This window comes from Siphateles boraxobius, unplaced genomic scaffold (genome assembly GCF_051911475.1).
Source record: "Siphateles boraxobius isolate OS27281-9 unplaced genomic scaffold, OSU_SipBor_1 7, whole genome shotgun sequence".
NCBI lineage: Eukaryota > Metazoa > Chordata > Actinopteri > Cypriniformes > Leuciscidae > Siphateles > Siphateles boraxobius.
The window spans coordinates 17,516,996-17,534,538 of NW_027509197.1; the positions used below are offsets into that span (position 1 = coordinate 17,516,996).

The window sequence follows — 17,543 nt, forward strand, 5'->3', positions numbered from 1 at the left end:
CCTGCTAAAAACATTGTCACAGCATGAAACAGACAGTGTGGTATTTACCTGAAGGCATTTAATAGATTTGATAGAGAATAGAGGAATACATTTTTATCAACATTTTTATCACTCCGATGGCGCGTTTCAAGAAAAAATATGCTGTATCATAAATTGTATCTCAGCCATCTTGCAATGTGTTTGCAATTTCTCTACAGCATGTCTGATACTTAACAGTAGTATCTGAGATGGTCTCAATTGCCTGCATAATGTTTTGCTGCTGCTGATGGCTCAGATTGATTCTGGGTTGCTCCACAACTACAGCTGGGAAATGATCTTCATCATCATCATCATCAGTCGCAGGGAAGTTGTCTATGCCATGTTGTGCCAAAAGCTCTTGCAGAGTTTGTGTGCTATAAGGATCTTCCCCAAAAACATTGCTGATGGCTCTGCAGTTTGTCTCCATGTTGGCAAGCATTCCTGCAGTCCATATTTGGACAGGTGTTTTATTGTTCTCCGTTCGGATTTTGTGGTGATTCCACCCATTCCTAAATAGACCCAGTCTCTTTTGTATCTCTGGGAGGAAGACAATTTGCAGGGACATCTTGTGGACATCATTGTCTGGATCAAGGACCTCAGAATCCTCAAGAGTGTAGAACAAGTAGTAGAAGTACTGGAGCACATGCAGGAAAACATCTCTCCAAAGCCGCTCTATGCGCTGATTGTGAACAGATTCTCCTGTTATGTGACTCCTCCGTTCCACCCCTTGAACAAGATTCATGAAGAGGGCGATTTGTGAATTTTCCCCTCCATGGTCAGATCGCACTCGCGAGGGAAGGCCATAAAGACATGTGGCCTTCACAAACTGGGTAAGCACAGTGGAGGCACGGTTATTTGTGTTGCAGCTCAGGTAGGTTATAAGGCGAGATTTTCCATCGATGGCTCCATGTACAACGAAACCCCATCTTGTATAAAAAAAAAGCATAGAAACAACACAAGGTTAATTAAAGGGTAACTAATACCAAAACCAACTTTTTTTAGTTAATGATCTGTAAGACTGGGACTTTATTATTGCTGTTCATTGATTCAAGTAATTTTTTTTTACATTTGGATATAGTGTTTTAATTCTACAATATATGGTGTAAAAACGTCTGAGTGCTGCCCTCCTCAGGTTAAACGGTGGCTACTGCAGTTGAATTTTCCTATTGGAAGTTGTGGTGGCCTGTGACATAAGCTGTCTTAGGTGCAATACTGACTTAGCGGAGTGCGATATTGAAAAAAATTAAATCAAATCGCAAGCTTATCATGAAAATAATGAAATTTGTGTCAAGTTCTTAAAATAACAGTAGTCTACCCGTCATGTAAACATAGTTCAAGTTCTGTTTAGTTTCCAATTGTTTTGACAACCATAATATTGTGATGAAAGGCTTTTTTCCTCAAAACGGAATTGTAAAAAAAAAAAATGCATTTCATGTGATTTTTTTTTGTTGCTGTTCACACTTGCTAAATATGATCATATTCCAATTAGATATACACAAAAATTGGGTTTGGACTGACAGTCTGAATAAGGCTTTTTCGACAGGATTTATTCCTGATGTAACCCAGCACTGGAAGTGCACTAACTTGTGTAACCTCAGTACTAATAGGGCCCTGTACTGCCCTACAAAGCAAAAAGGCAGTAACTGCATTTTTGGTCAAAAATTAGTTATTATAATTTTCATGACATTCAAGGCATCCTTTGTTATGTGACAAAACATCTTATCTCAAATGTGTGTTGTTTTGGAGAAAATGGTAGTCGTTTGTACAGTAACTGCAAAAAGCCCAAGTGAAACAAAGCAAGAGTACAGTAACATCCATTACTGTATTCTTGTTATGTTTTACCTAACAAAAAATAACCGTGTGGCTGCGCAGTGTAGTTACTGTTGCCATGGTGAACACACACAACTGATTTTGCGGCATCCTCACGGGACGGTTTTAACATTTGCGATTTCGCCCTTTTAACTTCACACAAATTTTGTTTGAGATGGCACAAAGCCGGGGAAAGAAGATGGTCGAACTGGCGTTGAAAAGAAAATACCCGAAGTACAGTGACAGATTAAACATTTAGAGGCTAGGCTATCACAATATAAACACCTGTCAGCCGCCAGGGCGGGACTTCCTCTTAGAGGTCCATTCAGATAGCATTATGCTAATTGACAGGCGATGTTTTAAATAGCTTTGCTTATCTGCACCTTATCCTCCCTGCTCCTAGCTGTAACTTTATCCTCTGTAACTTCACATCATCGCCGATGCCATGTCATCATTTTGTTGTTCATGTAACAAAGTTATAATCCAACCAGCGGTGAAAAAATATTCAATAACTAGAAAAGCACTCGGAGAGCACTAACCACTGTGAAGGCGTGATCTTCGCTCTTATTAGGCTACATGAGCGGCGGCTTCTTTTTTCATAGGCTAATCATTCACGGCGTTATTGTCCAGCAGGAGAATATAACTGTCCATAAACACAGCTATCGGTGTAACAGTTATTCTTTAACGTGACAGGTGTCTGTTCAACTTAAAACACACTCTCTTCGCGGCTGTTTAAAGACTATGTCCGCTGTTTAGATAAGTTAGCGAGTTGTGAGCAAAACTGACATCTTTCTCTTTACTGTTGTAAGCATCCATGCTTTCAACAAAAACAAACTTCTGCAGACAGAGCGAGCCGGCAGGTATTTACCCCCCCCCCCCTCCCTTAGCGCTCAGGCTCAAACACATTGGTTCCTGTTCCTAAGCATTTATTTATTGCACGGTTTCTTCTTCTGAATATAAAATTATATATTGAATTTGGATTCCCCTTAATTATATTAACCTATGAAAATGTTGTCCCTCTGCATGACTGCAAGCTTCTATGTTTTATCCTATTATTGTAGGCCTAATATGAAGCCAGGCTTCGTTTTTGTGTGTTGGCTTTTCTTTCTTCATTTTCATTAAGGGTGCAAAACTATTCATTTATTGTGTTAGTCTAATTCATGCACTATTTTGTCATGGACCTAATTTAAGTTATTCCCTGTACAATGAAATATTATGATATACAGACATCATCTGTAATCTTTGTCCTCTCATGCCATCAAACAGGAGGGTGTTTTGGTATTCCCTGCCTGTGAGCAATGTTGTGGAGGATGAGGAGTAATAACCATATGAAATGTGGTGTTCATCAATTATTTTTATTATTATCATTATATATATATATATATATATATATATATACTGTATGTATATATATATATATAATCTACAATCTACTATTAAATGTATGTTTACTCATTTGAAATATCTGTCCCATGTATTCATTTCATTCAGTACTTTGTGTTTATAAACCTACTGAAACAGATACTGCACCATATAAAATCATCAAATTGTTTATCTTAGTTATCATCATAAGAGTTTGAAAAGCCTTAGAAACACTTAGGCAAAATGATTTTGTTTTGCTCTGTTGAATTGAAGTTTAACTTGCCTATTATGGCTCCAAAGAAAAGTTGTTTTGCAGTGCTTTAACTTTAATGTAATCACCCCCAGGCACACATTAATCTAATACTCACACATTGTGGTCCTATTCAAAATAAATTGTCCCCATTTGGGCCTTGATACAGCTTAGCAATGTGAGACTTTAAGCAGACGTTTCAGCACCAGAACAGCTTCCGGGTGGAAAATATTGACCTAAAATGGTCAAATTAGTTTGGGTTTGGTATATCCATGTTCAGGAAAACAAATGGTTCCAATTGTTTCAAATACAGTGTATCTAACACACCCAGAGACCAAATTGTGTCAAAATAGTTTTTGGAGAATCTGTAGTTACTGCCTTTTTCCTTGGTATGGTGCCACGTTTTTGGTAAGTAATACAAAGCAAGAATACAGTAACTGCAAAATAGGGGTAAAATATCAAATTAAATATGAGGATTGATATGTACAAAGAATAAGCTAATATAAAGTAACAAAACAGCCACATGTCCAATAATCTACCTACAACTACTTAGGCTGGATGACAGGATAACTTTAAAGTCATTTTTCTCAGTTCTGCACTCTGCGTAGTTACTGCCTTTTTGCTTTGTAGGGCAGTGTATCCACCTGGTTTTAAGATGTGTTTTGGTTGATTGGATCACAAGTAGACGAGGGAGACAAATTCCCGTTTACACCTGGTGTTTAAATCCGTCTCTTTTGTCCACTTTCAACCACTTCTGTCCTTATTTCTTAGAGGAGGGTCTTTGGGTGGTAAATGTATGGGCTTTTTCAGATCTTTCAGTCTAATGGACGAAATAAGCTCATGCAATGTACATAATGTCGGAATGAAGGAGAAGTTTGAAAAACACAGAGAATAGCAGCTTTCGTTTCTGCTCTGATAGCCACAAGACAAGGTGAACGCGTGAGTGTGTGTTAGAAATCAGGAATGGTGAGAGAACATTGAGCTTGATACGTTTTTCATCTTCAAACCAAACTTGGGTCTTCAGCCGACAAATTTTAAATCCGGTCTGGCTAGAGCTCTTCCCATAATGTTTACGCATTGGTCAGTAGGAGGAGAGTAGACAATGTTTTGTGGCTGTTCGAACACATTCTACCACATGAGCGTTTACACTATGAAAGCATCCGGTCGAATGCTTTTTCAACTACCTCTGGAAGTGTTCAAAAGCTCTAAAAGTTTTAGACCATGTTTAAGCCTGTATTAAGCATCCCCTGTGTCCCCTTGTGATCCGATCGACGAAAACACATCCTAATACCAGGTGTAAGCAGGGCCAAAGACACTCTCACATGCACTCACTCCTATGGGCAATTTAGTGTTTCCAGTCCACCGAACCTGTGTCTCTTTGTATTGGGGGGAGGGATGAATAGTGTATTACCTAATCAACCGCATATTTCCATCTATGTGCCATAAACTGTTTGGATGAGGAACATGGTAGACTCTTCTGGCAATGGCATTACTCCACCTGCGTGCAGTCGCAGTGGGATCGATTAGGGTAAGGGCTTCTCGGACCCTGCACCGCTGGACAAACAGCCCTTCTCCACGTAGCAGCCCCCTCATGATCTAAGAAGTAATAATAAAAGCACATTTATTTATTTTGACAGTATGGATGCAGAATAATGAATTTGACTTTTCTTTGCCTAACACACCTCACTTCCTGTGTTGGGATAGAGACTGCGAAGTCTTCTGACATGCTGAATGAGCTCTTCCTCAGTCACTTGTGTTTGCAGTTTTCGTATAGGAATTCCGAGCTGTTTAGTTTTCCTATAAAGAAATGAAGATGAGCAGCCCAGAATATTGGCCATCTGCTTAATGGTGTGTCCCTGTTTCATTAGAAACTCAATTTGCTGCTGTGAAACATTAATGGAAGGTCTTCCAGGTACACCTATGACAAAAAGAAACAAAGAACAATAGAACAACAATTAACAGGCACTGCTGAAGCCACAAAAGCATTCATAACAGTGTGTCTCCACTGGTTGCTCTGCTCTGCACCGTTTTAAATGCCTGTTTTTAATCTAGTACGTTTTCAATCTATTGAGTAGTCTATCTATCTGTGTAATCTATTAAATGTAAAAATCACAATTTAAATGATTAAATACAATTAAATATGAAGTGTCTGTTTTCCTTTAATAATTTGTTTGCAAAATTCTAGGAATTTTCAAAATTAGAAATAATCAATTAAGGGTCTGATCACAAATAAATATATTTTTTAACAATAATTGTAAACTGTTACTTTGCATACATGTCTGCTTATGATCAAACAAAATGCTTATATTAATGTTTGTGTATGATAGCATTTGTATAAATGCATCAAAGAGGCCAGTCTGGGGTATTTTTGCAGTAAATAGCTCATTCTGAACCAGAGAAGGAGCGCCGCCACGTGTTCAAGAAAGACATCGTAGCGACCCAAATATAGCCTAGTTTAAATAATATAAATGTTCTCAATTAACAGGTCTAACATTTTAATAACTTAGGGAGAACAACAATTTTACTCACCTAAATGTACACGTCCGGCAGAGTAGGCCCGGTCTTGCTCTACATTTTGCACCAGCAAAAGTCGATGCAAGTCGATGAGCGCGTCTTTAAGTTCGTCCGCTGTCTCTGTTCTTAACAGACTGGCAACTCTTGATAAATTTGTGAGACATGCCTCTATGGCACGTAGATGTCGTTGACCACAAAGGCCATAGTGGTACGTCCTTTCAATGGCATAACATTGCCTTCCAATTTGCCTCAAAACCTCCTCTGCCATTGCCAGTTTGTTCACAATTCATCGGAGTTCTTGAGCACGCAAAAACATCACGCTCTTATTTGAATATTTATAAGCAGTCGTCATTATGCACATATCCAAAAAGGAATTCATTATATATGCACATATCCAAAAACGAATTCTTGATATCTGCAATAACAATTTTTACTAGTGAAAATTACATTTTAACATGTAAGAATTAAATTACATATATCAAGAATTAAATTACAGATATCAAGAAGTATGTTTCTTACTAGTTGTAATTTCATTTGTGATATCATAAATGTATTTCTGCGAGTGATGACGTCATTTTTGATATCAACAATTGAATTCCTGATATCAACAATCAGCATTTCTGATATCAATAATTGAATTGTTGATATCAATAATTGAATTGTTGATATCAACAATTCATATCCCAAATGTGTTTAAATGTTAAAATGGCGACAAAACTATTACAGATATCAAGAATTGAGTTATAATTACGAATACACATATCAGCTTTGTATTTATTACTAGTAGAAATATCATTTTTGATATCAATAATTGCATTATTACTAGTAAAAATCCGAATTCCTGATATCAAGAATTATGAGGTTACTAGTAAAAATGTCTATTCTAGATATCAACAATTGAATTGCTACTAGTAAAAATGTTAATTTTTGATATCTAAAACTGTATTTCTGATATCAATATAATTTCAGATATCTAAAATGGCTTTCTTACTAGTAACAATCACATTCATGATATCAGAAATGAACATTGTCACTAGTGAAAATGGAATTATTGATATCAAAAATGACCATTGTTACTAGTAGCAATTCAATTGTTGATATCAAGAATAGACATTTCAACTAGTCACAATTGAATTCTTGATATCAAAAATAAAGGTTTTTACTAGTAAGAATTGTATTTCTGATATGTGAAATTGGAATTTCAACTAGTAAGAAATCAATTATTGATATCAACAATTGATTTTGAATGGCAGCCTATGGTGACATTTCACTAGTGAAAATACAATTACAGATATCAAGAATTATAGTTTTTACTAGTTGAAATTCAATTGTTGATATCAAGAATTATCATTGTTACTAGTGAAAATGTAAATGTTGATATCAAGAATTAGCATTGTTACTAGTGAAAATGTAATTCCTGATATCCAAAATTGCCATTTTTACTAGTAGGAATATTATTCCTGATATCAATAATTATCATTTTTACTAGTGAAAATGTAATTGTTGATATCAAGGATTCATATCCTGGAAATGAATAAAAGTTAAAACGGCTTGCCATATATCAGGTCCATATTACCAGTGCAAATATGGCAAGCCGTTTTAACTTTTATTCATTTCCAGGATATGAATTCTTGATATCAACAATTCAATTTTAACTAGTTAAAATTATAGTTATTGATATCAGGAATTAGATTTATACTAGTAACAATGGCAATTTTTGATATCAGAAATTACATTTCCACTAGTAACAATGCTAATTCTTGATATCAACAATCACATTTTTACTAATTAAAATGCTCATTCTAGATATCAAGAATTGTATTTCAACTAGTAAAAACTATAATTCTTGATATCTGTAATTGTATTTTCACTAGTGAAATGTCACCATAGGCTGCCATTCAAAATCAATTGTTGATATCAAGAATTGATTTCTTACTAGTTGCAATTCCAATTTCACATATCAGAAATACAATTCTTACTAGTAAAAACCTTTATTTTTGATATCAAGAATTCAATTGTCACTAGTTGAAATGTCTATTCTTGATATCAACAATTGAATTGCTACTAGTAACAATGTTCATTTTTGACATCAATAATTCCATTTTCACTAGTGACTATGTTAATTTCTGATATCATGAATATGATTGTTGCTAGTAAGAAAGCCATTTTAGATATCTGAAATAATATTGATATCAGAAATACATTTTCAGATATCAAAAATGAAAGTTTTTACTAGTAGCAATTAAATTGTTGATATCAAGAATAGACATTTCAACTAGTGACAATTGAATTATTGATATCAGGAATTCACATTCTTACTAGTAACAATGTAATTATTGATATGAAAAATTATATTTCTACTAGTAAGAAATCAATTGTTGATATCAACAATTAATTTTGAATGGCAGCCTATGGTGACATTTCACTAGTGAAAATACAATTACAGATATCAAGAATTCAATTGTGGATATCAAGAATCTAATTGTTGATATCAAAAATGTAATTGTTGATATCAAAAATTGAATGGTTGATATCAAGAATTCATATCCTGGAAATGAATAAAAGTTAAAACGGCTTGCCATAGTGCAAATGTCTATCAATTTAATTGCTATGTTCATTTTTGATGTCAATCATTTGATTGTCACAAGTAAAAATTTTAATTTCTGATATCATGAATGTGATTTTTACTTGTAAGGAAGCCATTTTAGATTTCTGAAATTACTCCCCCAATTATTGATATCAGAAATACATTTTCAGATATCAGAAATAACAAATGTAACATGTTGAAATACTTTTACAGATACCAAAAAGTAACATTACAACTAGTAAAAATAGAGTTCATGATATCAAGAATTTATTTTTTACTAGCCTAACCACGTAATTATTGATATATAGGGTGATATCAGCTAAATTGGGCCACCTTTTCGTAAATCGTTTGGGACAATAATAGCCTACAATACCATGCCTTTTCCATGACTGTTTTTGATAATTTTGTGTTGAAATTATGTAATAAAATATAATTATTTAGGCCCTACATTTCTTGAAATATCAGCTGTGCCAACTTTTTTTGCATGCGCAGTTTTAGGTAAAATGGGCCAGTTGTTTCAGGTAATATGGGCCAGTCAAACTGCAAAGGAAAATAGTAATTTATCCACAATTTTAATTTCAAAACACAATTGCTTATACAGCCACATAACATTTAAACTGCATTAAACAAACATATTCATATGTGCTATTTAAAAAAAAATCTCTTTCCTGTGTTTTTGTTGTGTGCTTTTATCCCGCCAGACATGTTTATGAGTCAACAATGTTAATGGAAACAATTTAATGGCAACAAGCTTTTCCGGTTTCATTCTATTATAAAGCAACCCAAAAGCAAAATACTTTTTTGTATACTGTAGAACCCATGTCTAAGGGTGCTTCTCAATATCCCTCGTCTCCTCGCTCCTCTGTCCTCCATCCTATGACCCGGAAACCAATCAAGCACAGCCATCTTGAAGGACATCTCAGTTCTCTAATTGCACCGCGAGGAGTCGAGGAACGAGGAGTGAGGAGGCTTTCAGAGGAGTCATGAGCGAGGATACACAGGTGTATCCTATGCGGAACTGTTCTATTGACTAAACGTGACGCACGTATACATTCTCCTCCCCCTTCACATCGGTCACAATCTTTTTAAATTATAGTTTACCTATGCAGTTTATATAAACCACACATCTCACATATTTCAACAGGGTATCTTGCTTTATTATTATTCATTATGAATTTCTTAAATAAACAAACTTCAACAACATGAGGGCAGATCCTTTGAACGCTGCTGATGACGCTATGAAGTGACGCTCGAGTGATCAAGTATTCCAATGTATAAAAAAAGCTTTCATTCGATTCCTCCATCCTCATTTTCTTTCCTTGCGTCCTTCCCTCACAACCTACAGGGGGAGGAGCTGAGGCGCTAGGAAAGGAAGCGAGGAAAGGAAACGAGGATGCACAAATAAGAAATGAGAAGCACCCTGAGTCTCAAGAACGAGCAAGCGAAACATTTTCTATTATGTTCTGCGGACATCTAGTGGAGCTGTAAGAAATTTCAGGGACGTTCTTGTGTTTGTCGTTTACAGGCTTCCGTTGTTACGTAATCATAAGGTTAAACCAGAGTAGCTGTTAGCAAGCTAACAGCTAACATACATCATACAAAATTCAGGTAAGAACATATACATTTGCTTAATTTGAATAATGATATTGCGCATCTACAAAGAGAGTACCAAATAAAACGGAACACAGGATATGTTTCATTATTATTGGAGTGATTGTTATTAAATTTAACTTTTCAACATATTTTATGAGACACGAGTAAATAACAAATGTGTCATTAACTGTTTAACTTACGTATAGTTCATCTGTTATTACATTTGTGAGAATTGGTTGAAGCCCGAATATTTTAGTTTTTTATAGTGGTAATTTTATATTCTTTCTTTATTGCTCCTTTATGACCTCTCTGTAAGTTGTACAACAGACAGACAGCAGCTGGTTTATTACATATTGCAGATTATTATTGTTTAGTTCTTAGTTCTAATTGGAAATATTGCAACTCATGGTGATTTTAACAAAATGACCCGTTTCTTTGAAGCTGTAACTTACTGGGCTGTAACGTAAATTATGAAATCGTGGATCCACTGCTCGCATCCATGTTTTATCCAGCTCAAAATAATTACTGTTTTTTTCAGCTAGCCTAATGAAGAGCTACAGTGGTTGTGTGTGTATGTGTGTGTGTTTTATTTTAAAAAAGTATTATGTGACTATATATCTTTTTTCCCCCACCCACAGGTGAACTGTAAACAAGAGAAGCCCAACAGGATGACCAGTGTAAGTGTACTACTGTAAACCCTAGTCTTTGCAAGTTGGATCCAAGTAAACACAACTAAATCTATCATCATGACTAGATGTTTGTCATTGTTCTCCTATGGTAGAGATGTTTATAAGTGCTATATAACAGCTTGCTGTGTTTTCCCAGGTGCTCTGCAGCAGAGCTCGGCTGGTGACGTACCTGCCAGGGCTTCACGTTCTAGTTCATCGTGTTGTTGGAGCCAGATCTTTCTCTGGGGCGTCCGGCTCAGATGAGCCACACGTGAACAACACACCCCCTAACGTTGGTAAATAAGTGTATTCCTCTCTAGAAAATTTAAAAAACAGTTGCCTTCCAATAAAACAGAATTTAGTAATTGCCTTTTCAGGTAGACTTACCGTAATTACAAAATATTTAACATACAGATTAATAACAACATTTGCTGTTGTATCATTAGTTTGATGTAATATAGCTTTTAAATGGTGTTTTCTAATGGTTTGTGTTGGTTATTTCCTGTGAATAGTACCCAGGACAGTTTGGCCGGATGAGAACATGGGCCCATTTGGGCCTCAGGATAAGCGCTTCCAGTTGCCGGGTAACGTGGGCTTTGACTGTCATATGGAGGGTCCAGCGGAGCAGAGGAGCACACCGACCCACAGTGTGATGCCGGACTTGCTCACTGCTCAGTCCAGCAGCGAGAGGCACAACTTCATCCTGGCCCATTTTATCAATGAGCTACATGTATGATGCTTTCAGAAAAAAAAAATCTGTATTTGGAATGACAGAATAAATAAATAACTAGTAAAAATAACATTATTAATGGTTGTGAAGTTAATGCATTAATGGTTAAAGATCATACTTAACATGGATTTGAAAAACAAAAGACTTCACTATCATTAATAAAGTTATTATTTTGCTAATGCTTATAATAAGGGTTATCTAACATGATGATTTGCTGCTCAAGAAACATTTCTTTTTATCAATGCTGAAAATATTTTGTGCTGCTCAATATTTTTGAGGAAATTGTACTTTTTTCCCCCTCAGGTTTCTTTGATGAATAGAAAGTTCAAAAGAACAGCATTTATTTGAAATATAGTTGATTTTGTTTGTAATATAAAAGTCTTTACTGTCCCTTTTGATCAATTTGATGCATCTTTGCTAAATAAAATAATAATTTTTGTTAAAAAGATCTTGACACCAAACTTTTATATATACAAAGAGAGAGAGAGAGAATACAATACTGTGTATATATATACATCTACATATATTTGTTTTGTTTTTTAGGAAATTGATCAAACTTCAGCACAGAACGTAGATAAAGCAGAGCACTTTTTTGATCATTCCAGTGTGGAGTGTGCCATTCAGTCTTGCCCTGAATTGTTAAAGAAAGGTCAGTATGTTGCTGTTTAGAGTATTTGAAGCCATCAGATTTAGCATGGACTTGTTATATTGCACTGTGACTTTCTGATGAGGTTGTTGACAGTTGGGGTGGTCTCGGTTTGAATGGTGTAAATGTGAAATATCACCACAAGAGGGTAGCATTTGTAGCATATATATTTTAGGCACTGAGTTTTGTGGTTCTAAATCTCAAAATGAATAGTGTTTTGTATGTAATTAGTGTCCAGATATTTATTATTTCGTACTATAGTGTCGCTTTATTGTGGTTAATGTTTATTTATATGCGTGTACCCTATTTATTATCTAATTCAGATTTCGAGTCCATGTTCCCTGAGGCGCCGTCAACTGGCTTGATAGTGGTCACTGTGACTCAGAGGACACAGAACGACATGACGGCCTGGACTGAGCAAGTGGACAAAGAAAGGGAAGAGCTGCTGGCTAAAGTAAGTTAATCTAGTCGCTTGATATATATATATATATATAAGTGCATAAATCATGTTATTTGCAATTAACAAGATGCACATTTCAACATCCTAAAGAGATGTGCCAGAGATCTCAAGCACTCAACATTGCAAAATAAGTATATATATTTATGTGTATTGTATTATATTCTAATATTATAGTATTTACATGATATATAATATTGAATATGATATTATTACTGAACACACATAATGCCTAACTGAAGCTGCTGTCACTACGCATCAGAGTTGCTCATGATTCAGTTATTATATTTGAGCCCCTCTCTGTGACTTTGTATTGTCCATGAGCAAACATATTTGGCTTTAGTACAAAAAAAGTTCTTCAGAACGTGTGTATGAGAGGAAGAGTTTTGGCAGGCTGTGTTATTTGCTGTTATTGTCTGGTTCACATCACTGTGGGGCCATGCTGTAGGAATGCTGCAGGGACTGTATTATTTTCATGCCGTTGATTGTTTAGGAGCAGCTTTATTCAAAGGAAAGATTTATAACTGAACGTGTGCCAAAACCATGTAAGCTGAGCTGAATGGAAACTCCATGGTTAAAGCTATTCATTAGAGTTGAATCAATGTTGATAATTGTGTTCCTTCTATGCAGTTTATTGCAGGTGCCACGGAGATATGTAATGCTCTCCGAACAGAAGGATTCTGGGCCGATTTCATAGACCCGTCATCTGGACTTGCAGTAAGTCATATTAAACGTGTACTGAACTTTTGATACAATCCACAAGCTGCTGTTTAAATTTTCTTAATCTTCTCTGTCCTCAGTTCTTTGGTCCGTACACAAACAACTCGCTCTTTGAAACAGATGAAAGGTATCGGCATTTAGGTTTTCAGATTGAAGACCTGGGCTGTTGTAAAGTGATTCGGCATGTGATGTGGGGGACGCACGCTTTTGTGGGCACACTATTCACCACAGCGCCACCCAACAGCCAGATCATGAAGAAGCTACAAGGGGACTAAAGTTAATTAGTTAAAGATGCTGTGTGTGTCGCCATGTGAACACTATCAATATCAAAAACACACTTACATCCCATAAAGCACTTCATGAGGTTTCCCAATGACTGCTGCTGGAAATGGGTATTTATTTTTGTAGAACAAAGAGCACTTTTGTTGTAACTTTTATTTTGGATATTTGTTTTACGGAGGGAATTTCTGTGTCAAATGTCTAACATCTCTCTCTCTCTCTCTCTCTCTGTCTCTCTCTCTCTCTCTCTCTCTCTCTCTCTCTCTCTCTGTCTCTGTCTCTCTCTCTCTCTGTCTCTGTCTCTCTCTGTCTCTCTGTCTCTCTCTGTCTCTGTCTCTCTGTCTCTCTCTCTGTCTCTGTCTCTCTCTCTCTCTGTCTCTCTGTCTCTCTCTCTCTCTCTCTCTCTCTCTCTCTGTCTCTGTCTCTGTCTCTGTCTCTCTCTCTCTCTCTCTCTGTCTCTGTCTCTCTCTCTCTCTCTCTCTGTCTCTGTCTCTGTCTCTCTCTCTCTCTGTCTCTCTCTGTCTCTGTCTCTCTCTCTCTCTCTCTCGCTCTCTGCCTTACTTTTAGTACAGACCTTACAGGAACTGAAATTGCAACAGTTGTAGAGCTATTTGTTTCTTCACCCTTGCTCAATATGTATCTGCATTTGGTAATTGTAAATTTGTTGTTGATGGTGGTTAATTTTGTTCTATAAATTATACATAAAATGTTTGTTTAGTGATCAAGAGCAGTAATCCGTTTAATTCAGCATTGTAAGCTTTAGTCAAAGCTCCATGACAGGCACAATAAATAATACAAAAGGAGTATCACTGGCTATAATGTTGGCATATTTTTGTGTTATTTTGATGCCTTTTAAGTAAATAGACTTGGTAAATGTAACTACAGTTAGACTGATAATTGGAATGACTGAATTGATTTTATTTGACCAATGATCATACATTTATACATGATGAATTATTGGTTCTTAAATATCAGGTGGTTTTCATAAATGGCTTAGTTTAGACTCTAAACACTCAGCAAAACCATTAGTGTGTATTCAGTTGAAAACAAGTGTGTTCACGGGTCAAGTCATTAATGTATTAATATATATACATTTTTGCATAACAGCTAATCATGAACAATTAGTATTTTGAGCTTAATATTTAAGCAGAGCCCAAAACATTGTTGAATATATAAATACTGTATATGTACACTACACGGTTCAAAAATGTAAAATTTAGGTTCGGTCAGATTTGAAATTGTTTTTGAAAGAAAAGAAAAAAAATTGTAAAATTAATCATATTTGTGATATTAAAATTTGAAATGTTCTCTTTAGTAAAATATTTAAAAATGTGATGTATTCCTCCCTGTGATGCAAAGCTGAATTTTCAGCATCATTACTCGTATATTTCTCCAGTCTTCAGAAATCATTCTAATATAACAATTTGATGTTTTAAGACACATTTCTTATTATTGTCAATGTTGAAAACAGTTGTGCTGCTTAATGTTTTTGAGGTGTCCATGATACAAATCCTTTGTAACACTACAAATGGCTTTACTGTCACTTTTGATCAATTTAATGCATCCTGAAAAAAAAGCATACTGCCCCCGAACTTTTGAACTGTAGAGTATGTGCAGTGTAAATATAAGTAGAAATGTAGATGTTGGCTATTGATAACTGATTCGCTTGAAGCGATCATACCAGGCAGCTGCTGAGGTCAGTGTCTCAATGGTGTCATTTGATTTCATTCAGAAGCACAACAGATGGACTATAATCATTCTTCTTTAAACTCTGACATGATGCCATTATTTAGATAGTTCTTTACTCTCCATTAGCACGTGTGTGTCGGTGAATTATGTTTAAATCATGTGGATAACATAAGGATTATATAAATACTTTCATGGTCATATATGCTCATAGATTTAAGTGTTCAGAGTGTTGTGTTAACAATTGCATTTATTCTTTAATTAAAATGCAAATGTAACTTCACCTTTGGAGCTGTTTTTTTAATTATTTTATTTATCTTAATATTTTGCATTATTATATCAGATATGGTAATTTGCTTACGTCGTTTTTAGTCCTTTGTAGAAAATTAAAAAGCAAATAATTGTATGGCGAGTGCATTGAATCAGTATTATGGTTTGCTTCTTCTGTAACTGTAACCAGTATCTGAAGATTTCATTAAAGGTACTTAACACAAAAAATCTGTCATGATGTGTGGTGAAATCAAAGTCTGCGGCTGATCAAACACAGACTGTGTGATTTTAAGAACAGCAGTCATCATCACCCCTTGTCTGATGGATTGACATGGCTATTAATTAAATGTAATTGTCCTGCTAAAACATGGTTCCTATAGCCTTTGTTCATTGGAAAGTTTTCTAACTGTTTACTGGATAACTCATCAACAATATGATAATAATGTCATCTGGTCCTTTTATCATCCTAAAGTAACACAGTGTTTAGCCTAAATTTATAAATGACCTTTGTGTAACTAGTCTTCAGTCAATTGTTGAGGTAACAATTTTGTCATAAAGAATTTTCATGTGAAAAAACCTAATAAGCTACATGCACACTTTTATTAGATTGTTTTAAGCCGGGTAGAACAATGGGCTGTTTACACAACACCGGTTACATCTAAAAACAGATTTTTTAAATATGCGTTTTGGCCGTTTATTTACACAACAACCGCGTTTTGGGGGCCTGAAAATGCAAAGTTTTGAAAACAGGTTTCAAAGTGCACATGCGTATTACTTGCTACTCAATAGGCGCTTAGTGTTTCCTTTCAAAGTGACATCGCCAACTACTGGCCTGGCATGCATAATACAGCATTTTGTGATCCGTGTGAATGGAGATCGTTTTGACAACGTTGTCGTCTGTAAATAAAAAACGTTTCCATTTTTAGTACATTGTTATCATGTAGCCTAAATGTATCCTATCCCAAATAATTATGTTTATGTGGCATGAATATGAAATATGTATTTATAAACTTTATTTTTGACTAAACAGTCCCTCCAGAAAAACGCTTATGCGATTGCATGATTTAGTGCATAATCAGCCAAAGTCCGCATATTTATGCGGGGCTTGCATGATTTTATAATCCCCGCATTTTCGTTGCAAAAAAGTCACATATATCTTAGAAGAAAGTGGAAAAATGTTGCGTTTGCTTCACACAAGAGCAGCCATTTCCCCCTGTTGCCATGGGAACATTATGAAGTGATGTAATTACGCGACGTGAACATCATCGAAAAGCTGTAAAACAGGAGCACACTTTATTTTTTTTACATTTTATTTATTCATTTTTACAGAAGTTGTAGCATATTCCTGTTGTAAAGCTACAGAACTTGTTTGAATCATCAATATTTTGTAAGTTCGATAATTTTATTTAAGCCTGAAATAAAACAAGATGTGAACTGAAATATTCCAGCACTTTCTGTGAAGTAGTATGCTTGCTTATCATAGGAAGTAATAAGAAATGACTCTTTACATTAAGGTAGGCTAGTAGCCTAGCCTAGTGAGAACAGGGTGTTGGGGAATCACTTTTTTTTTCTCTCTTTTTCATCAAACCGCAGTTTTTGCAAGTTGCAAAAATTGCATAAATATCCCGCATATTCCATCGCATTTTTTAAAGAAAACGGGCCGCATAATCAAGGATTTTTGCCCGTAACAATCACAAAACAACTCCGCGTTTTTCTGGAAGTACTAACTAAAGCATTTGCAATGGTGGAATAATTCAAATCACATGAGAATGACAGAATCATACAATTTTAATTGGGGTTAGATATCTAGGTCAGACAGCCATCTTGTTGATCATGAGAAATGAATTATTCAAACAAATCCCCACCCTCACAACCCCACGTCCTCTAAGAACATTTTCGTATTCATGTTTTTTAGGTTTAGATCTGTATAGGCTATTTGATAAAAGTCCTCTTA

At 35.4% G+C, this 17,543-nt stretch overlaps 2 protein-coding genes across 2 annotated transcripts; one reads left to right on the top strand and one right to left on the bottom strand.

Annotated features, from left to right (window-relative positions):
• Window positions 1-38: 38 nt before the first annotated feature.
• Window positions 39-6,301, bottom strand: LOC143723509 (uncharacterized). The gene is made up of 4 exons (XM_077216024.1): window positions 5,969-6,301; window positions 5,122-5,357; window positions 4,851-5,035; window positions 39-944 (listed from the first exon to the last, which is right to left on the bottom strand). The coding sequence occupies exons 1-4, from the start codon at window positions 6,219-6,221 to the stop codon at window positions 161-163; spliced, it is 1,458 nt and encodes a 485-aa protein (XP_077072139.1). The 5' UTR covers window positions 6,222-6,301; the 3' UTR covers window positions 39-160.
• Window positions 6,302-9,904: 3,603 nt separating this feature from the next.
• On the top strand, window positions 9,905-15,817 carry mmadhcb (metabolism of cobalamin associated Db). The gene is made up of 8 exons (XM_077217150.1): window positions 9,905-10,148; window positions 10,772-10,810; window positions 10,959-11,097; window positions 11,314-11,531; window positions 12,075-12,180; window positions 12,501-12,631; window positions 13,265-13,351; window positions 13,435-15,817. The coding sequence occupies exons 2-8, from the start codon at window positions 10,802-10,804 to the stop codon at window positions 13,627-13,629; spliced, it is 885 nt and encodes a 294-aa protein (XP_077073265.1). The 5' UTR covers window positions 9,905-10,148; window positions 10,772-10,801; the 3' UTR covers window positions 13,630-15,817.
• The last annotated feature ends 1,726 nt before the right edge of the window (window positions 15,818-17,543 follow it).

Bases quoted from the DNA above. Each gene is read 5' to 3' on its own strand.
- LOC143723509 (XM_077216024.1), bottom strand. From the start codon at position 6,221: ATGGCAGAGGAGGTTTTGAGGCAAATTGGAAGGCAATGTTATGCCATT. The intron at 5,358-5,968 runs GTGAGTAAAATT...TTTTTGTCATAG, and splicing joins TGCCGGACGTGTACATTTAG to GTGTACCTGGAAGACCTTCC. The intron at 5,036-5,121 runs GTGTGTTAGGCA...ATTACTTCTTAG, and splicing joins ATCCCAACACAGGAAGTGAG to ATCATGAGGGGGCTGCTACG.
- mmadhcb (XM_077217150.1), top strand. The intron at 11,532-12,074 runs GTATGATGCTTT...TTTGTTTTTTAG, and splicing joins ATTTTATCAATGAGCTACAT to GAAATTGATCAAACTTCAGC. The intron at 12,632-13,264 runs GTAAGTTAATCT...CCTTCTATGCAG, and splicing joins GGGAAGAGCTGCTGGCTAAA to TTTATTGCAGGTGCCACGGA.